At 40.6% G+C, this 21,783-nt stretch overlaps 1 protein-coding gene across 1 annotated transcript; it reads right to left on the bottom strand.

The window, feature by feature from the left end:
* Nucleotides 1-1,502: 1,502 nt before the first annotated feature.
* On the bottom strand, nt 1,503-18,260 carry LOC125693692 (pancreatic lipase-related protein 2-like). The gene is made up of 14 exons (XM_048945887.1): nt 18,209-18,260; nt 14,615-14,640; nt 12,895-12,943; nt 12,047-12,201; nt 10,466-10,591; nt 8,816-8,950; nt 6,933-7,041; nt 6,225-6,341; nt 6,016-6,138; nt 5,268-5,386; nt 3,946-4,075; nt 3,552-3,663; nt 2,542-2,709; nt 1,503-1,583 (listed from the first exon to the last, which is right to left on the bottom strand). The coding sequence occupies exons 1-14, from the start codon at nt 18,258-18,260 to the stop codon at nt 1,520-1,522; spliced, it is 1,485 nt and encodes a 494-aa protein (XP_048801844.1). The 3' UTR covers nt 1,503-1,519.
* Nucleotides 18,261-21,783: the final 3,523 nt, after the last annotated feature.

The raw sequence follows: 21,783 nt of genomic DNA, 5'->3' as shown, positions 1-21,783 counted from the left end.
AGGTAGGAACAGTCTTTCCAATTTAATGTAAGAGCTAATGGAAAGGGTTTGAGCAAGATTTTATACTAAGTAGTCAGCTTCTCTGATACAAAGTGGTGAAAAAAATGTGACAAACTGAAAAACTGGACAAACCTGTATCTCGTGGCCCAGCCACTGCTCTCTGTAGAGCTGCTCAGGCACTTGGAGCCTCTCAGTTCAGGGGCTGTCAGAAGAAGGATGGCTTTTGAGAAAGCAAGTGGCAAATAAAGAACCAGCTATGTTTTAGTGTGGAAGATGCTGGTATTTAAAATAAGAAGAGGGCCTGAAGCAGATCCATCAGTGGAATGATTTCACATGCAGCAGGAAGGCCCCAGCTTGCTCCTGGGACGTGGTGTGGGCCTTCCTGGCATTGTCCGTGCTTCCTTTGCCGCCTGCTAAGCCTGAGGGATTTGCAGCGCTGATGGCTGCAGATCTGTCTTGGCTGAATATCAGACTTGTGTTTAACTGTACTTTTAATTTTGTTAGGTTAGTGTTTAGGCAAAAATACTATACTGAGTTGGGTTGTGTTTGGTTTTTTTGTTTTGTTTTGTTTTTGTTTTTTTTGTTCCAGTTTTTATTCAAATATTTATATCCATTGCAAACATTCAAAATACGGTATTTCTATTGAAATTTATTGGAAGTCTATCTAGCTTGTGCATTGCTTCTCAGAATGGGGAAATGGGAGGGAATAAAAGATTAACTCGTTTTCTTCCTAGTCATTAAGTTTGGACTTGGTCTTTGTACTGGAAAAATGCCAACTGCGTTGGTCTCCTAAAGCCCCAGGTGGCTCATGCACACTGTGCTTTGCAGAATGGCAGTGTTAGCTTCAATGTGAAATAGTCCCAGTGTTTACAAGGCCTGGAGTTATTCAAAGTCTTGTTGCTCGAAGTCTACTTCTTAGGTCTGGGTACTTTTCAAGTTAAAAACGGCTTGGTCAAACATATCATGCTAAATATAAAACTTTCTGGAAGAAATAATGTATTCCCTCTCCCTATTTATATGTATAAATATATGCAGGAATCTGAACTAGCTCATCTGTTATTCTCAAACATCTGACCACAGAACAGTATCATATGAACCTAAATTCAAATTAATGGATACCGTACTTTGTCTTAGCCAAAAATTTGAGAAGCAGTCTCCATTCTTGGAGGCACTGCAGTACCAGAGTGTTCACAACATGGATGGAGTATGCTTCTACTCCCTCTTCCAACCTTCAAAATACATTTAAAATGAAGTTTTTACCTACTTTTCTCGGGATACTATTAGAGCAAGACCGTGTTGGTGTTATAAGTATACATGATTTTCAGTTGCTTCCATATTTAGAAGTGCAACAAACTTGAATTTGACTTGAAAAAAATTCAGAATTTCCAAATGCATTTGTCAAAATTAAAAGAGAAACAGTCAGCTTAAGAATTTGCTTTAATAGCCTTGTACACTGTCATTGCCACACATTGGTCATTTACTCAGCTGTGGGGTACAGAACAGCTGCTCTTGGTGACCTCTAGCAAGGTGTAAGTAGCTGGGGAACTCCATATGTCACTGTTCCACGGCCGCAGAAAGTTGACCTGGGAAGGAAAAAGCTTTGATCAAGGGAAAGGCACAGAAAAGACGTCAGCTCTCACCTTGAGGTTAATTTGCTCCATAATCCCATGTAAGCCTTCCTAAAAGCCTATTGGCATTCACATGTTATCAGTGACAAGGCGAATTTCCTTCTTATGGGGGAAGCTGTAAAATTTGGGTTTTGGTAGAAAGATGTAATTCATCTCTAGGTTCACAAAAGTAGAGCTCTAGGTAAGGAGTCAGAAAACAACCTTGTTAAGCCCTCTTAAGCGAGGCCATCTGTTTCACTAGGTTTCCCACAGCCTTGCAGCTTCTTTGGGGACCTTATCTAAATAATCCGTGCCAAGGCCAAATGATAAGAAAGATTTTCCTGACATCTAACGTTTATTTTTTTCTGTTGTAAAATATACCAATCAATTATTGACCTAAACCCATAGCCATGTGAAGCAGTACACTGTGCTTTTTCACAACTTGTCCATCAGTCTTTATGCCCCACTCTCAACTTCTTTGTCTTGAGGTGTACACCTCCTCCACCTGTTCTATGCAGACCGTCTTGTCTAAATCTCTTGCTCTTTATCTGGACTTCAATCTGTGTGCATCATACATGATCTTACTCCTGGTTACATTCTCAGCCCAGCCAATTAATTTAGAATAATTACTCTCTGGATCCTCTATACTGTGTAGTAATGCACCTGGGAATGAGACTTGTTGGTTTGTACTTGTTCTGCTGTGGCACAACATGCTCCTTAAATTGTTCACTGATGGATTCCTTTCCAGACAGTTACTCACTGTTCTGCATTGGAACATTTCAGTTTCTGTCTAAAGAGGAGTATCTTGTCCTTGAAAGTACTGAAGTTTGTGCTGCTGATTGCAAACCACGTGTCCAATTTATGAAGACCATTTTTAAATCCCATTTCTTAGAGTTTTGAGTTCCTTTGCTATTCTTTTTGATGACATACTCACCAGCGTCCATCTTCTCCATGTATTATATTGACCGCTTCTGCTCCCATTCTTGCCCAGAGCAGAGTGAATATGGTTTTATTCCAGAGAAATTCAACTTTTTTAGTTTTTTTGGGGTCGATTTCAACATCGAGGTATTTTGTATAAACTTTGTCACCAGAGAGGACTCCGCTGGAAATAGAATGCAGACAGCACTGATGTAATGATAAAAGACCTACTGGACTAAAATGAATTCACCACATGATTAAGCTTTTTCCCTTTGTTACAAAGAAATGTGCACAGTTGCTGTTCTTTTCAGCAGCACAGGCACTGGACCAGGACTTTGTGGCACGCTCTGAGCAGGGAGAAGACAAAAAGCAGTACTGGAAAGCTTCAGTGGGCATGTGGCAAGGAGACCATCAGGATGTGATCCAGGCAGAGCCAGGATGGCCATAGCAGTCTGTGTGTCCTCAGCACTGTGCAGCCCACGTTAACATGCCATTGGTATCAAGGTGAAAGCAATAGTTTTTAGTAAATCCTAGGTAGGAAGGACACCTCCACCTTGCATGTTTGAAGAGCTCAGGCACAGTTTTGCCTTGTGTGAGTTTGTGCGGCAAGTTACCGGCAGTGTGGGGAGTCTGTTACTGGCATGGGGGGAACACATCAGTGTGTGATGCAGTCCAACTGAGCGTGGGAGCTGCTGTGCTAACGTGAGTATGCAGCAGGTGATCACAGCCAGAAGGACATAAGTAGAAAAGGTGCAGTTTTTCTTCTTTTCATGAGCAATTCCTAGAAATGTGACCCTTCTCCTGTTAGGTCAGGTTCCTATTTCACTGTAAAATCACAGAGCTCATGAAAAAGAAAGTGAATTCTACTTGTCACAGCTATCCTTCTGCCCTTATAGATCTTATCTACACGATAGCTTATTTTCATACCAAATGTTAACAAGACCGTGCAACAAATAAGGCTTTGCACTGCTTACATATTAATGTTAGTAGCATTCAATACTATAGAGGAACATTAATTTATCCTACCTGGCAATTTCATATTCTTTTGTATTTCCCTCTGTGTCATGGAATATCAGGTTTATGTCTCCCCTCATTTTTTTTACACCAGACAGTTTGATAAATACTTTTTGTCTCCAACCTGCATCAAAATAAAATAAATTAAAAAAAAAAAAAAAAAAAAGAATAAAACTGGATTGTCATCGATAGGAGAGATCTAAAACTGCTAGCATCCTGGAAAGTTCTATTTTCCTAGTCAGAATTCATTCATGAAGGCAAATGAAAGTCTTGAATTTTGATAATACAGCATTTTTTTTCAGTCAGAAGTCTCAGCCAATGTTTGTATCAGAAGAGCATGACTATAAATCATGCCAAGGCAATCTCTTTCCAACTTGAATAACTGTAAAAGATGTTCTGCACTTACTAGCGAAAGGTGGCTCTGCTGCTGTGTTTAAAAAATACTTCTGGTTTACTCTCTTCAGTTTGTATGGAAACCTGTCAGCGTGGTGCCCCATCATTGGACAGCCCTGTTTGGGACATGGGAAACATTCTCCCTAGGAAAAATAAGGGCAGCAGTTAATGAGGAGTACATCTTTCATTCTGTGGCAATATTAAGGGTCAAGATCCTGTTCAGACCTTGCAAAGTTGGGCATTGCTGTATTTTGTTGTTGAAACCTGATAAAACCAGACGTCATGTTCTGCATTTGCACACACATGAGTGGAACATGGAATAAGTAGATGTGACATGCGTGCATGTGATGGTCTGAATGTTTCGGGGAGTTTATTTTTCAGCTAGAGCATAGGAAAAAATATGAACATTCTTTCCCTTTCCCAGTAGAAGAGAACCTGTCTGCTATGCTATATGGGGGATAAAAGGATCACATGTATCAGGGCTGCTCTGAAAGTAATGCCTGCTATTTTATTATGTTAGCCAGAGGAGGACGTTGGTGGCATGGCAGTAGAGGCTGAACCTTCCCACCACTATTCCATTACATTTGTTGCTGCGCAATAGATGGCAGCAGAGGGACAATCTGACATAATGGTTTCTGATACGGAAGTGCATATGAAGCAGTGGAGTGGAAGTGAAATCCTCCACACAGAAAAAATGGCAGCCATTGGCATTCATTGACACTTGCTGAATGCTTCTGGAGACCAAACAGTGGATGTGAGCACAGTGAGGAGTGGGTGGTGCAATTCAGCAGTGGTGACAGTGACGAGAAAGACAAGCCACGTTCCAGATGGCTGTGCACAGCTGTCACACCACGAAATAAAGAGCATCTCCACATGTTCATCTGTATGAACTGCCTAATGGTGCTGACTGTGCTGAAAAATATTGTTTTCCAGCTGAGAATTTTCTCTATCAAATTATGTGATTGTGCTCCTTCTATCTGTTGTAATTTCCATGGAGATAAAGAGCAGGCATTATTTTCAGAGCCAACCTGTGTATTTAGTCTATATGCTATTTGCATAGTGGGTGAGAATTGCATAGGGTTTAATTTTTTTCCCCCTATTTCAGTGGTATCAGCTTTGCTTTAGGATTAATTCTCCAAAGTGGAAGAGCTGATAGAGCTGCTGAGTGCTTTGCCTCCTCCTCCTGGCCTGCACTGCTCGAGCTGGTGTTTGAGCTCAGGTCTTCTGTTAGCTAGGTGACACAGGCAGAATTATTCACATTCAGGTGTGCTGTGTGTGAGATCTATCTTGATAATTTTCTTTATATTTCATTTGTTCCCAGGCTGATATACTTACTGACTTGAAGTCTTCATATGTCTCACAGGGATATCCAATGAATCCAGTGGGATAGAGGATACTCTTAAAATAATACTCATGGCTGCGTGAGTGATGGCAGCTTCCAAAGATTGTGGTGTCTGTTGGGACAAAATTTATGAGCATCCATTAAATAATTTCCTGTTATCCTGTACAACACTTGTACTTCCCTCAGCATGAGGCATGGAATAGAATAGCAGCATGGGCTAGTAAGGTATTCATATGTATTTATACATGTATTTTATAAATTCATGTATATATAGTCTGTGCATATGATGTTGCAGCAAGTTACATTAAGTACAGCATTAAAAAGCTTTTAGAGCAGAGAGAATTTCTCTGCCTATCACTCAAAAGCCTGATGGAGTCTCAGGCAGAGTTGCAATGCAGTTTCAGCCATGCCACCTCCCTCGGCCTGGGATACATCTCCTGGAAACATCATTAGGGTGTTAGATTTGTGTACTCCCAAACCCTTTTACATGCTCTGCAGGTCTGATTTCAAACTGCAGAAGCAAAACCCTGGCCTGTGTGATGCCTCTGACTACTCTTGCCCTGCAGGGTTCCCTGTGTAACGCCATTCTGATCTAGCTTTTATTTCTTATTTCCTCTTCTTACTTATGAGCAAACTGGCAAAAAAAATCAATTTTGTTCAATTTTGTTTTCTCCCAGAGGAATAGAGGCTTTCACAGTTCGTGAAAATAGAATACTGAATGTGTTGGGAATGCATGCTTACCTGCAATTAGAGCTTCAAAATCACTTCGTTTCATTTCCAGAAGTAAATCATTGCATCCAGGCATTAGAGTTCCTCCATTTGGGTAAAAGTCAAGGTGACCAGTGGTGTTATATATTCCGAACCCTAAGGAGCACACGTGATGATGTCAGTGTCTCAGGGTATCTCTGTGGTATTCTTATCTCTGCAGCTACTTGCACATGAACACTTACCTGTGGCAGGAAAGTGAGCAGCATTACTGTGAATAACATCAACGAAGTCGGCATCTGTAGGATCCAGTCTCACCTCGGGAGGAGTGCCTTCAAAATAGGGCCCAGCAGGGTCCAAGCCTAAAAGCACCCCACGTTTATTGTAAGAGACATATAGCATGTTAATGTTTTTTGACAATTTACAATGTCAGACATTCAACCTTACACAAGGCACGTTGAGTAACAATAATGTGAACTGTAAGCTAGGCTGAACCGGCTGTGCAGTAACATGGGTTTGTGAACCTTCCTGCAAACTCATCCCAGTAAAAGCAAAACATTTTCCAATAGAATACATAATGACATCATATTACTGAGAAGGAAGTATTCCATTACAAGTGATGTTATTGCTGACCTGCCAAGCATACTGAATAGGAAGACTAAAGATTTTTGATGCGGTGCTTGTCTTTGTGTGGTGCTGATGCAGCCCGGTGGATGACAGTAAAGCTGCAAACATACTAAAAAAGAGTCCTTCTCATAAAGAGCTTTAAACCTCACTAAGAAAAATAATATCTACTCCTGTTCTTGAGAAGCGCAAAGTCTGCTTACTCATATATGGTGTCTGCAGCACTACCAATGATTTCATTCTGGTCTGTAGACTACAAGCTACATGCTACAAGCTTCTCTCTATCAAAAGCGTACCCTGATAGGTGTGCATCCCAAGGAGCAGCCTACCTGAGATCCGCCGGATACCTCGGACCCTTCTGCCTGTCTCTCCTGCTGTGTGCGCGCCCAGGCTGTGCCCAATTAAGTGGATCTCACGAGGGGAGTATCTGAAGAGTTTCTGATCAGTAAGGTGGTGGTGGTTGGGAGACAAGAACACAGGCTTTTAATAGCAAGCAAGGAGGTGTCTGACACTGTGGGCCTTTGGGAACCTCTAGGCTCACTTCCTGCTTAGCCAACAGTGTGAGAATTCCTTGAGATAATTACTGTTTTAATTACCCTAAGACTTACTAGAAAAAGGTCCAATCCTGAATTTTAAATGCTTAGTGCTGATGGATTCACTATCACAGCCTTGTTACGTAGCTACATGTTCAGTCACCCCTGGTAACAAAATACAAAGGTTTCCTGTTTGGATTAACCCCTAATTTTAAGGTCCATCACTATGATCTTGCTTTCTCTTCAGTGAGTTGGTTATGGAGCTCTTTCTCATTTAATGTCTGTTCTCATGTACCTGCTTAGAAAATGTGATCATATCACTCAGAGGCATTTTACTGACCAGCTTAGGGGATTGATAAGCATTCTCCCCTTTGCCAAGTGTCACCTATGCAAGACTTGCAATTCTGATGTATTACATGTGCTTTGAAGACAGAAATGGAAACTAATCAGCATGTATGCTGCCTGCAGGGAACACATTTCATACAGGCATATGCTGGGTTTGTGATGTTCAAAGTCAGCAGGTATTGGCTGCATGAGCTTTTTTGTTTTGTAATTAATTTTGTTATATACTGAACTAACAGATCTTTACTATCAGTCTATCTGTGCTTATCAACAGATGACAGAATCCTTTGAATAGTCTTCACTGCAGTTCATATATTTACAACACAGCTTAACTTTCCTTAAGTTTCCAGAAGTTTGTAAACTTAGGAAAAGAGCTAGGGATCATTTATGCAGCCTGCAAATGGAAGGAAAAGAGGTCTAGACTGCAAGTTGGTACACTAATGGAGATCTTAAATGAAAAGAGACAGATGAAGAGATCCCATGAGAAACTGGACCCAACTTCAGTTTCTGGGTTAGCTGGGACTTTACACCAGGAAGGAAAACAAAGAAACAAAGGTGTGAAGCTAGTTATTAGAGCTCCCTAGGTAGAAACAGGAGATTGACTGTCAGTGGCCTCTGGAGAACTGTTCTATGATACTCAGGTGTTCATAAAGTTGATACTTTGCCTTCAGCCTCCAGAATATCCCTTACAACATAAGACAAATGCCTACTGACTAGCATCAAGTCTGCAACCAAGCAGGGTCTGATCTCAGCAGTCCTAATTCTATTTGAAGTCAGAGGGAAACGCTGGTATTAAACTTTGCAATTGAGCAGTTCTGTGCTGTGTGTGTAAAAGTGAACGCGAGCTTCACAACTAGAAAGTACCAGGACAATTTACTGTGCCTGCAGACAGCTAATGTGGCATTAGCAAGTGGTTCTGTGTGGTGCTTCTAGCTCCTGCTCATTTCAGTGCTGTTGAGATGCTGATTTACCTATAACCACGTGTATTATTCTCTCATAACCTCTTGTAAACACTGAATGTATCTAGCCTCATTTGCGCTGAACGCTCTTACCTGTATCATCGTGTGGAAATGGGGAGACATTGCCACCTACTGGCCTTTAATCAATTGGCACCTCTTTTCAACCGCATTAAGCTTGAATGGAGACTTCTGTGGCTGTGAGAACTCCTTACGGAGTTGATAATTAGTAGAATTAGCTAGATCTCAACTGTATGCATTGTACAGATCTTCCTGAAGCACTGGCTGTCCTTATTAGACAAAGTTTGAAATCAAAGCAAATCATCTTCACTCCTCTATATTTCCTTAAGAATTGTAGCTTGTAAAGCTGTATTATTTTACCTGTAAAGTTTTTATGAAATAAGCAACCTCAGCCCCAAGCACACGGATGTTGTTCACTGCACAGACATAGGTGCCTTTTGCACCTTCTTTCCAATCGACAGCAATGCAGTTCATGTTTTCTACTTCCAGTAACAGCTGATGTGGGAGCACATAGAGCAGAGTATTTAAAGAAACATAAAATAGCAAACAAGGATTAAGATGATATCAGAATAAACATTAAATAGTAACATATTCACACAATTTTCTCATTCTTTACTGAACAGAATTATTCACTGTAGCCTGTGTGACACTGAAATGATTCTTCTTCTAAAACAGAATGTAATAAGCCGTTCATTCCCAAAGTCTCAATTGTGAAAGACTGTAATAAAAAATGTTTTATTATAAGCTTTATTAGTAGCTTTATAAGCTACTGAAATATGTATTTTAAATAACTTGGAAAAACCACACAACTACACAGGAGCTGCTATGTGCAGTTTTATGAGGGTCATCTGTATCTTAACTAAATAGTATAGGAAGTCAACTTGTTTACCAAATGTATTTAACACTGAGAAAGAGATGTTAGACTGGAATGGGTCAGAGCAAACTGGAAAGTTTCTAATTCAGCAGACACTTAATGCACTGCTCATTTTTGCACTGGCCACAATCTTGCAGATTTTTTTCCACTATAAGAATCTGGTATTAAAGTCTGCAGTTCTAGATTTCTACGATTAAGGCTTACTTAAGTTTTAGAAAAAATAAGGAGCAGAAACAAAAATTAATCTGTGCTAAATGGTGAAAGCTGAATGACAAGAAAAGGAGAACCTTGGAGTAGTAGGACACTGAATCCTGGACTCCATCCTCTCCTCTAGGCATACCATGAAATGGCTTCTAGTGAGGCAGATAGAATTACTGTTTATTTTAGACAGGAAAATTTAGAAATGTGGCATTCTGGATTAAAAGTTTTCATATAGATTAATGGACAAAATAGTTCTGCAGAGCTGTGGCAGCATTCAGCAGTGGTCTTTTTCCATCTTATCTTTTCTCTGCTAACGCTAAGAAAGAACTTACAAAAGACACTGCTTTGTCAGAGCCAAGGCTGACTGTATTCTCTGTATCCTCTGACATTGTACCCTCTGCTGGCCAGACTGCAGCAGCTCTGGTTTGTTCTAACTTCCACATTTCATATTTGAAATATAAAATATGCTTCTTTTCTTTCTTTCCCTTTCTTTCTTTTACTGTCAGCTGAATATATCTGAAGCAGAAGAGTGCTTGTAGACTGAAACTCGAGGAGGACAAGAATTTAGAAAGGTATTTTGGCTGAAAGATTGTTCAGTGGTTCCCAATAGGAGACACAGTGAATTGGCCTGCCTAATCTATGACACCAGTGTAGAGGCTCGGGACATCTGCTTTCAGTTGGTTGCTTTGATCTTATTTGTAGAGCTTGGGGGATGAAAATTCTCTGGAGTAGCACAATGTCAGAGATGACCAAGAAGCCTTGACAGTGCAGCACCACCCAGAATGGGAACATTCTGACTTTGGTTAGTAATTTCTTTGTTGGCATCCACCACTATTTCATGAATTTCAAAACAGGAGGTGAACCTTAGTGTCTAAGTCATAATGATAGAACGTAAATACAACCACCGACAGAAAAGAGAGAATGCTGTCTCATACCAAGCACATTTCTACCACCCAGCCTTTTTTTCCTGTGCTGCTAAATCCATGAATGATGAAGGAGGTTCTCCTACGTGAGGAAAAATGTGAGTTTTGGATGGTTGAGGAGTTTATTGCCGAGATCACCTGTGTGTAAACAAGCAAACAAAGAATCAAGCTCTTGTAAGTACTTATGCTTTTAAATATTTTTAAAATACCATCTAAGTCGTGCTTCGTAGGATTCACATCTGTCTTGAATGTGCAGGGTCCCAGGGATCCCCTATCTCACCTTTCTCAATCTCACCTTTCTCAGTCCCACTACATTTCCAAGGAAGCTGTGCCCATGTGGTTTCTGTTGCTCTGATTTGTTTTCCTTAGTGCAGCAATAACCTCCATACTGGGCAAATGAAACAGCCCAAAAGTGCTGTGGTATCTGATGATGCCTGTTGGCCGGAGTTGGTTGAGCTCCTCTGGAAACTTCATGCATCCTGGTTCTGTTTGCCCTTTTATGACCTGAGCTTTGGCTTCCATAATCTGCTCTACGCTTAGGAAACAGCTTGTTTCTCTGTGCAGGTGATATTTCTATTTCTATTTGTTTTTCTTTTTTTTCCTTTTTTTTTTTTCCTGTCAATTGAGGAAAGCTGAAAGAATATCATGCCGAGCTGCATGCAGTAGTGGTGAAACTGACCTTGGCCCACCACAAATTGCTGCCAGCTGCTTAATTATACATCTTCTTTTTGCTCTGAATGATCTTTGACCATCTGTATTGTACTTAAACAAATGCAGCATCTGTAGTGTGAGCTCAGGGAGTCTGGGTGTGGAAGGGCTGTGCCCTAGATCAGAGATATGTTGAAGTTCAGTGGCTGGCAAGTAGTACAAGGTATATTTTGACTTATTTTGTCAACAGCCAAGATGCATGAGTAACCATTGCTGAGTGCGTGCTGTGTGTTCACGCGTCCCTACTCTGCAAGCTGTAAAAATTTACTACAGGTTTAACTTCTTTCCTTTAAGAGAAGCTGAGCTGGACTCTTGGCATGACAACCAGGATTGCTGAGAGCTGTGGTGCCTGAGGCAGTTCTGCCCTTGTAGTTCATGGCAGAAGAATCATAAACATTCCTGCATGGCACAAGGGATGCTGCTCTGGGAGCCTGCAAGGAATTCAGCAGCTCTGCATGCATTAGCTGGATTGATGTGGTTCCAGCCCCACATCTTACAATTCCTACACAATTGCTTAGCTCAGATTTCTCAGGGCATAGGCAATTTGAGTTGTTCTGTCTTAACTTCAGCACAGAGAGGTGGATAAGGGTGTACAATCACTCAGACTTCAAGGAAGAACATGGCCCCAGATATTGTTAAAAAAAAAAAAAAAAGCCACATCCTTATGCAAGGAAATACCAGGAAAGCTGTTGAATTTCTGAGTTCCTTCACCACATTTTGTTTTCATGCTTTATCCCCCAAAACTTCAGTGTTTATTCATTACTATACCTTCAGACTATCTTCTCATTTTGACTCATTTTCTATGTTGAGTGCTGTAGACTTTTTAACAAGTTAATAAACATTTGTAGCTTTAGACAGTTCTTGATGTTAAAAAATAAATATCACCTGTGAGTTATTTCCTGTTTCCCTGGTATAGAGAGAGAAGCTGATGTTCATCTCTTCAGGAGATTCAGGCAGACCTGTCAGAGGTCTCCCTGGTATCCCAGACCAGGGTGGTTCATTTGAGAAACAGCCAAGCCTGGGGTAGCAAACTTCGTCACCTAGAGTAGAAGAAAGAACTGTTTTGTATTTTGGATGCTTACAGGCAGATAATGTGGAATCATAGAATCATTCTGGTTGGAAAAGACCTCAAAGGTCATCAAATCCAACAGATTTTCTTGTCTTGTAAAGGATTAAATCAAAAATTTTAAAAAAACCAGTATGTTTAGGAATGTGTGTTAGAATTGCCCCTGCACGCTTCTTGCCCAGAAGCACTGTACTTCATTGTAGGAACAGATATATTTACGCAGCAGTCTTGTATAATGAATGAGATGATAGTTTCTTTCAGTGTGTTAGCATTTTCTTGTCTGAATAGGTCTTTTGCTCCCTTAAGCTCAGCTTTTCTCTTTTAGCACCATCTGTTGTGTTAAGCACCTTGCTGCTGAGCCATTCTTTGTTAATAGCTGTAATGTGTAGAGGCAACTTGTGCACTGTCTTGATAGAATGAGGGCCTGTGACTGTGCAATTCTACTCTGTGCAATTTGGGCACAAAGTTTGTGTACTTTATTCTAAATAAATTGAAATGAGGTGGAGCCTTTAGCATCTGTTTCATGCATAGTAATCAACACTGCCATAAAATGACACATAAATCATACCACAACTTAATTTTAAACAGACATTAGTAATTAACTCCTTTATATTATTTTGCCAAAAGTAATCTCCTTGTTAGAATGTTTATAGAAAATGTATCTCACCTGCTACTGTGCCAAGGAGATAAAATGCAATAATCCATGTTCCAACCACCTAAAGCAAATTGAATATACAAGTTGGGTGTTTTATTTAGTTTTTTGTCCTGCAAAGACAAATAGTTATTTCTAACACGAAGAGTAACACAAAGACCTGTGGCAGAAGAAGAGTAACCCAGTACCCATGGGGGGCAATCGGCTGGAAAGTAGCTCTGCAAAAAGATCTGGGTGTCCTGATGGACACCAGCTTGACCATGAGCCAGCAATGTGCTTTGGGGTCTATGGGTATTCTAGGCTGCGTTAGGAGGAGCACTGCCAGCAAGGTGAGGCAGCTGAACTTTCCTACTCATTCAGTTTTCTGTTCTTTGCATTTCTTGTACATCCACTGGTGGATGTAGGTTGCTGAGGGAGTGACCTCAGTAGTGAGTACGAGCCAAGAGCAGATAGATAGGAGATGTGGCCAAACAAACACTGATCCACGTAACTTGATGGGTCTGCATACCTGGCAGCTTCTTTGGGCTGTTTTTCTACTTTTACCCCAGGTCCCTTGCAATTCTGCACTTTCACGTTCCTTCTTTACTCAGATTTCTTTCCTCTGCACTTTCCTTCCTTGGCTTTCCTATGGCAGGCGCCCCACATATTTCGCCATTCTCCTCCCCACATTTGCATCCTTCACTGTTTCCTCTTCCAGGTGTTCTAGATGGCACCCAATTCACATTTTCCACATTCTGCTTTTTCTTATAAAGCAAACATTTTGAGCTGTAGATTTTCTTTTTATAGACCTGAAATCTGAAAGGCAGCTTGAAAATAATAATAATAAGCTTATGAAGAAAATGGATGAGTAATGACTAGTGATTTTAATAATGTGGGAGGTTGTTGCCAAACAAGAGTGATCAATTTCTCTTCAAAGACTCGATCTTTGAAAGCAGAAAGTGGAAGCGAACAGGTAGGGAAGTAATGGAAGATACAGAAAACTTCTGTTTAGTGTCTGTGTGTGGAAAGCTGATTCATTCTGTTCTGTGTGTAGTTTGAATAGATGCTAATTTTTTAGCTGTTGAGTTTTCACTATTGGTTTATCTCAACCTAACAGCGAAAGAAGTGGAAGAATATTAAGATATTACCTCTTTCTAAAACAGTTGAGGCAGTATAGGATTTAATGGGGGAAAGTTCCCTCTCTGGGCACTTAAGAGCCTTAGAGCTGAACCAGATGAACAGGAATGACTTGTTTGTGCACACATACTCAGCCCAGCACTGCTGGCAGAAAGGTCCTTGAATGCTCAACTCAGCTGTTTTACTCAGAGAGAAATGGGATGTGCACTGCCAAAAACAGCAGTAGCCATTTCCAAACAGCTGTTCAGCTTAGAGGCAACAACAACAACAACAACAAAAGTTCATAGGTTGAGATTGTAATCTACAAAATGTGTGCTGGTTGAGTAGCTATCCTTCACAATGGCTTCACCTTCTATTGCTCAACATGTGATTCATGAGCCACCAGTGGATGGCTTGTGAGATATGAAGAAGTCTGAATAATGACTGTCCCACACATGTACCTACACACCTCCCAGGATATGTGCACAAACACAGACACAGTCTGTTCCAGGGGGAAAAAACCCAATTGTCAGCTTTTTTAATTATCAGCAATTTTAACTTAATAATCTCACTGTAGAAAATTGTTTTTCATTCAAAACAAAATACATTTGTGTATGTAATTGCTATGAATTTTACTCACCATTCTTTTATCACACTTATTGTACCCTTCAGTGCTTAGTGGTTACACGGCAGAAAAAGGTTTCTGTTTTCTTTGGTGCAGATTTGGTAGTTACATGCTTGAAAAAATAGAAAAGATGGAGGTTAAACATCTATAGGTGAAATGTGGTAACGTGAAAGAACACAAAGCAACAAAAATGGGGAATGTGGATAACTGGGAATTAGAAGTTAAATCAAACAAATTTTGTAGGAAAGCAGCAATGCCAACATATGTTTGTGGGCAGTAGATTTAAGACATGAATTAAGAAAAAATATTGCATGTATGGAGGAAGTAAACAGATGCCCTGATTTTGATTCATTGCTAAAAAAAATTGGGCAAAACACAATGATGCAGCTGAACTGAAATGTTTATGCTGTTCTTTTTCTTTGTTTACCAAAACCAGCTGGTGTTCTTCACAGCAGAAGAAAAGTGTTGATGTTGATGCTATGATCAGACAATAACTCCAGACCTGTAGAATGGCTGCTAGTGCTATATAGTTTAAAATCAGTGAATTTTGGTAGCTTATAGCTGCCAATATCTACAGTAGCACATACCTATGTGATCTGAAGAAATTTGATATCCTAACAGGTAAAATAATAATAATAAGAAGAAGAATAAGAACAACTTAAGGACTTTCACATCCCAGATTGGTGGAGTTTCAGTGCAGTATCAACCTGATGCAGAATAATGGGATTTTCCACTGAATACTCAGGAAAGAAAATGTGTGAAAAACAGAAGATTAAAGCTGTGTAATTGAATTCCATTATATGATTTGACAGCCTAATACAGCACCCTTGTGAGATCAGTATTAGTGGTCTCGTGCTACTTGAATTCCAATATGATGCTCTGATAGTCGATACTTTAGTTAAGAAATTAAAATGATATACGTATGTTATTACAACAGTTAAGTAGATTAAAAGTTGAATGTGTGGATTAACTAGATTAAAATTTGAGTAATTATTGCAACGCAGAATATAACGGGGAACAACCAGTAGGCAGTTCCTGGATTCACAGATACAATTCTTGCTCCTGTGCATGATCTCATAACATCACGATCAAAATGCAATCGTGTTTTTTAGCTTGGCTTTTGACACTGCTGTTACTGAATGCTCCTGATGAATCATTACTAATTAGGGTTTTATGAGAATTAGCTCTTGGCATTACGTTGCATGTGAGCATTTAACACTGGTATTACCACTGGCCACGAATGCTGTGCTGAAAGAGCAGCAGTGGTGGAACGAGAACTACCCGTAGTAATAATGAAGTCTCCTCTGTTGTCCTGAAATAGCATCCAGCTGGAGTAAAAAAAATAAAAATAAAAAAGCTAGAGTCAAAAAGCACATCTGCTTTTAGGATAGGGGTTTTATCAGGTTTTGATGTGACAGTGAGAAGTGGCACAGCTCTAGAGAATACATTACGCTTTTTTGTCCCATGGCCAAACAGAAAGCTAAAGTCTGTGCTGAGATGGAGAGCAGCCTTTGCTTTCAAGGCAAGCAGAGGCAGAGCTGGAACAGACAGTCTGCAGTGCTGGCTCATTCTCATCTGCAGACAGAGCTAACTGCAGTGTCCTCTCTCCTTGTAGTAACACGCTGGCTTTCCAATTTATCTGCTTTTTCCAATTCTGCATTTATACCTTCTTTCAACTCATTTTAATGTTCGTGTTTCTGTTTTTCCACCTTTCCTGCCTGAATGCAGCAGTCATACTTCCTATACACTGTCACTATCCTTGAACAGGAAATATTATTTTAATTTCTGCTTTTCCAGTGTTTTATTTTAGCCTTTCACATATTTTGGTAGTCTGGTGCACTGATCAGCTGATAATGCAAAGGCTACATCCAGAATTTTGCTTGCAAGCCCTGACTAGAGGAGATTCATGTTAAATTTCTGCATGGATTTGAGGCAGACAGATAGCACTCGCTAATTGCACTCCTGAACATTGTAATGATGCACAAAAGGATAAACGAAGTAGAGGATAAAATAGTATTAGTAGTTGCAATAGTATCTGTAGACCTGGTAAGAGGGATCATGTATGTATTTGACCGTATGTAACTACCTGAAAGTATACTTTCTGTTTGTAATTTACTTGTATTTATTTGTATTTTGTAGAGATGGTCTTTGTACAAATACAGAAAGATTGCCACCTTTTCCAGGCTCAGTCTCTGCTCAGCAGCTCACACTCAGCAGATTGCTTCTTGTGCCTCTCACATGCTGAAAGCCTGTGTGCACAGCAGTGGGCAAAGTGCTGGTGGTGCAGTGAGCTTACTGAGGTGAGCAGCATAATTGGCGTAATTGGTAGAAGACTTAATTTCATCTCTGTCTCCTCCCCATCCCTCAGATGTGGTTGTTAATTGCCCCTAGTTGGGTTCCAGATGAAGGCCTTTTGGCTCTGCTTCAGTACAAACAAGTAACAATAAGTAAAAGAGCATCTGGGCAATTAGCCAGCCTCCTTTCCAGCTGGCTCACCAGCTTTTAGGTTCAGCTAAGTTCTCCATGAGGAAACTGATCCTAAATGAATAGCGCTGAAACCCACATGCTTAACATCACAGTATGAAAAGGATGTCCAAGAACCTTTTCATTCCTCCAGGTTACTGCACATCACAACAGCAATTGAAGCAAGGCAAGGTTCACATACATCGTCTGGTCTGAATAGTAGAGTTGTGTGAGTATCTACTGACCACTTAAAATGAAGCTGAGACAGAAAACTAGGGCATCAGCCTCAATGACACAGAATGCTGATGCCTGTTATTCTCTAAAGTCATTAAATGTGGAAAGCGCTTCATTAAAGGGAAGTATATACACAAAGTTGTACACAGATTTGTTCACTGCTAGCAACTGCAGTCAGATTTGGACTTCAGGGTGCTTTTGTCAGTCTCTTAGAAAAAGTGCAGAATCCAAAGAGATGGCAGGATAGTAATAAAGAAAACCTATTAAAACACTCTCACAGTTCAGCATCTGCTTTGACTTCCTAAATAAGCATTCTCACCTCGTTCCTAAACTGGTGTTCAGACAGTAAAACATGCAGAGACAAAGCTATGATTCAATTTGGGGAGATGACTGTGCCAAATCTATGCTAACTAGGGAGCCTCCAGCTGACTGCCAGCCACTTGCAAGTCTTTCCAGGACTTCTCTGTTCTTCATAAAAAGGTTACTGTTATAACAGTCAGCTTTACGACCAATGCCTTTGGCCATTTCCAAAGTGCAGAATAGTTTTTGCTGGTAACAACTTACTCCGTACGTGGTGGTTAGTTAAAACATGTCTTATCTGCCTCCTTCTTCCATGTAACAGTTCAGTAATTCCTCCTCACTTCCCTTCTCCCTCTTAGGAGTATTTAGAATACTCCTAATAATACTTACTTATTATTTTCAGCTATTATTTGTATTCTCGTGTATTTTTGCTTTAAAAAGTGCACATTCCGTGTACAAATGCCATCATTTGATCTCTCTTTAAATCAGAGATACATTATCTGTTACATTACCTTAGCTCTACTGACCCTACCCAGTTTTCTTAGCTGCCCAGAAACGATCATGTCCCATTGGGATTTCCTAGAACTGAAAAGGTTTCAGCCTTGTAGTTACCTCCAAAGTCACCTCGGAATCGCTCTGAGGACTGCTGCTCAAGCCACTCCATCTTTTTGTAAGCGTGAGCCCCGAGCAGCTGTTAGTAAGTCACCCCAAATCCTACAGATTTCTCAGCCACTTACCACTCTGGCTTGCACACCATGTTGCTGCTTTGTATGCTGTGTTCGGATGGCTCCTGCCAAGCCCTGACTGTTCCTGGCTCTTTTCACTTGGACTCTGTCCCACCACCGCGGGTGCGGACCTGCCCACACGGTGCCTAATTACTGGTTTGACGTTGGTGAGCAAGAAGTTCTGTAAGGGTGATACTCTTATTGCTGGATGTAATATATATTCCCTTTTCTTGGCTCTCCAGCTCTCGCATCATTTCTAATTCATCAAAATTTTGCCTCTGAAGGTTTTGCTATGGATTTGAATAAATGGAAAGAGGCCATTTTGCCACTTAAAAGCAATATAGGTATAGGACATTCATAACAGACAACCTCTCAGCCTAGAGAAGAGGAAACTGAGGGGAAACCTTATCACAGCCTGCACCTTTCCTCATGAAAGGGAGCAGAGCAGCAGGTACTGATCTTCTCTCTCTCATGACCAGTGATAGTTGCAGTGGGCAGGCTCAGGTTGTGTATCAGAAAAAGGTTCTTCAAGAAGGTGGTCAAGCACTGGAACAGGCTCTCCAGGGCAGTGGTCACATCACCATGCTGCTGGAGTTCAAGAAGTGTTTGGACAGTTTTCTCAGTCTTGTCAGGTGGTCAGCTGTGGAACCAAGAGTTGGACTTCATGATCTCAATGGATCTCCTCCAACTTGGGATATCCTATGATTCCATGAAGAGGTGGCTGTCAGAGGCTGCTGCTGTAGGCAATGGATCGAGCCTCCGTTATGAAGCATTTCAGAGTAGGAGCTTAATTTTTATGTCCTGTGTTACCCACTGGAAGGGACCAGCCATCTGTGATCCAGCTGATATTTGTACTCAGTGAAACAAACCCTTGTGCATTTTTGCATAACCAAGCCTGCTGATGGTTTCTGCAGAGAGAGACATAGTTCTTCTCAACAGGGGAAGGTAGAAAAGGTTGTCATACACTTTAGGGAGAATATAGGTTCCTGACAATTTTTTAACTTTTGCTAGTAAAGTTATTCAAGCTTTGTCTACTCTCTGAAGTTCTGACTAATTTGTGTCCTTCTAGAACGTGGGGTTTACAAAATAGGCACCAAACTTTCTCATCTGTTGGCATGATCTGAACAAAACTGGCACATATTGACCCCACTGATAAATCACAGGCACTTTCATTCAGTACTGTGTCAGGAGGAGAAAGAGAGGATGGTGATAATCGTGTGTATCTGTTTCTCTGTAATGGCTTAGTGACTAGATGCCTTGTCCATCATATGAGTCCCAGTTTCTCCTCTTGCCCTGGAGGCCGTGGGTCTGAATGAGTTCAGGAGTGTGTCACAACCCAGGTCTTTCAGCTCCTGGGCAAGCCCTCAAATCGCTGTACTGCTACCTACAGGATGAGTGCTGCAATAGTCACCTACCTGTTCATGCAACTGAACTGGTGACATTCGTCCTTACACAGGGAGTGATTCAACAAAATGCTTAGGGGCAGGAAGTAACCTGGGTTGAACCTAAGGTTTATGTGAAAAACCAGTTTGTGGTCTTGAGATAGGTGCGTTGTTTGAGAGATGATATAAATTCAGAAATACCAGCAAAGATGCATTTTTTCTGTATGATAACACGCTTGACATTCATTGTAGAAAAACGTGTTATGAGTACGTGTCACTCTTTGCAGAGCCTACGTGAAGGTTTGGATTGTGGTTTGATTCTTGTTTGGTGGTGAAGTGGTGCAAACCACCGCCGTGTACATGGTAAATATTAGAGAGAATTATCAGAGGAATTTTGAGGAAGCAGTGGTTGGTCGGTGCTGGGATCTCATATGTAATTACCACTCAGACTGAAGACTAGTATGTAATTTCAGATAAGAAATTAGCTAGAAGAGATCTAGCTAATAAGAAGTGATTTACAGTCTAATTTACACACATTGACTGGAAGATAGAAATTAGGCAGCACTTATGGGACCTGTATCAGACAGATAGAGCTCTTTAGATAAGTCTGGGAAGGCATAAGGCTGGGGAGCCACATAAAAGAGATAAGGACTGTCATGTGCCCCATTTGTCAACGTATTGGCATGTAGGTTGTATGGAAAGCAGCCAGTACACCTAGTGCTTCTATTAGTGATGAAAGATCTTCCAAAATTACTGAACATGTCTGTGTGAAAACCAGGCCCCTTTAAAATGTTTGTTAGGAGGCCATAACTGCAGGGTTTGCTCAGATATTTGCAATTTCCACAGAGTGTGCACTTTGTGTGTGTTAACTGGTGCTGCAGAGCCCCCCAGCACCACGGTTACAAATGAGCAGAGGTATGGGCTCTTAAGAAACAGGAGATGCAGTTCCTCCTGGGACAAATGTACAAAAACAACTGCAAACAGAATTTGGCATGAATTTAAGTTTGTAACTGCATTCTTCAGTTTTCTTTTTCATCTGTTTTGTGTGTAGAGTAGAGGTAGCCTGGATAACATGGGAAGGTCACACACGTTTTCCACATGGTCTCACTCTCAGTGAATTTCAGAGGGCATATGCAGTGGAACAGGTTAAATTAATGTACCCCAGAATGACAAGCTGGAGTTAATACCAGAAGAATTTATAGCCCATGTTACAGCATTTTGTAGATCAATCATGTTTTAGGAATGGCCAGTTTTTCTTGGTCTATTTTTATGACTTTAGAGGAATAGCAGATTTTTATGGATGGTAAGAAAATTCTGGCTTCTGCAGGTGCTTCTGACAACATGTAAGTGAATGCATCCAGATGGTTTTATAAATGTCAGCCTGAAAATTATCAAGGACATTTATTCTGATAGTAGTGGCCTTCACATTAGTAGGAATCAAAACACTCAGAAAATCACGTTTTCCAAAGGAAACTCAGCATCTGCGCTTCAAGTGCAGTGATGTATAAATTACCAAGGCTTTCATAACAAGATAAGTGAATAAAATTCTAAAAGCAACGTTTTTCTCTCTTATTTCAATTTTAGATTGAAGCTGGTTAATGAATTTCTCAGCTTGAAAGGAGGTCACCTGGAAGTACTTTGTTACTGCAAACCCTAGGGAATTGCTAATATGCATAGACAAAAAACACTCGTCTTGGAGAATCTTACCTTTAGTTTCTGAGTGGGAGAGCCGTGAATAAAAGAATTTCTTGATATTTCTATTGTTAAACTCTGATGTGCTCATTCTGATCAAGTGAACAAACTTTATGTTGAATAGCTGCAAAACCAATTTCCCTTAGTTCATCCCCTTCAGTGGTCCACAGCAGCAATAAAAGGAATATTTTGGAGATGATAAATATTTATGACCTTCCATAGTACATGCTCTCTCGTCACTGAATCACTCAAAGCAAGCAGAGAGAACGTTAACTTCTGTGTTTGTTAGATGAAGAGTTATGGACCATAGTATCTTGTTAAGAAAATAGCAACTGGGGAGAATTGTAGAGATGGTGATGGAAGTAACCAAGGAGAGGGGGAAAATCAG

Source organism: Lagopus muta, chromosome 5 (assembly GCF_023343835.1).
Source record: "Lagopus muta isolate bLagMut1 chromosome 5, bLagMut1 primary, whole genome shotgun sequence".
NCBI lineage: Eukaryota > Metazoa > Chordata > Aves > Galliformes > Phasianidae > Lagopus > Lagopus muta.
The sequence above is the reverse complement of the archived record's forward strand: the minus strand, read 5'-3'. Positions and strand labels throughout refer to the sequence as shown.

Bases quoted from the DNA above. Each gene is read 5' to 3' on its own strand.
- LOC125693692 (XM_048945887.1), bottom strand. From the start codon at position 18,260: ATGGAGTGGCTTGAGCAGCAGTCCTCAGAGCGATTCCGAGGTGACTTT. The intron at 12,202-12,894 runs GTGAGATACATT...CTTCTACTCTAG, and splicing joins TCTCCTTGGCACAGTAGCAG to GTGACGAAGTTTGCTACCCC. The intron at 4,076-5,267 runs GTAAGTATATCA...TATTTTTCCTAG, and splicing joins CATATGAAGACTTCAAGTCA to GGAGAATGTTTCCCATGTCC.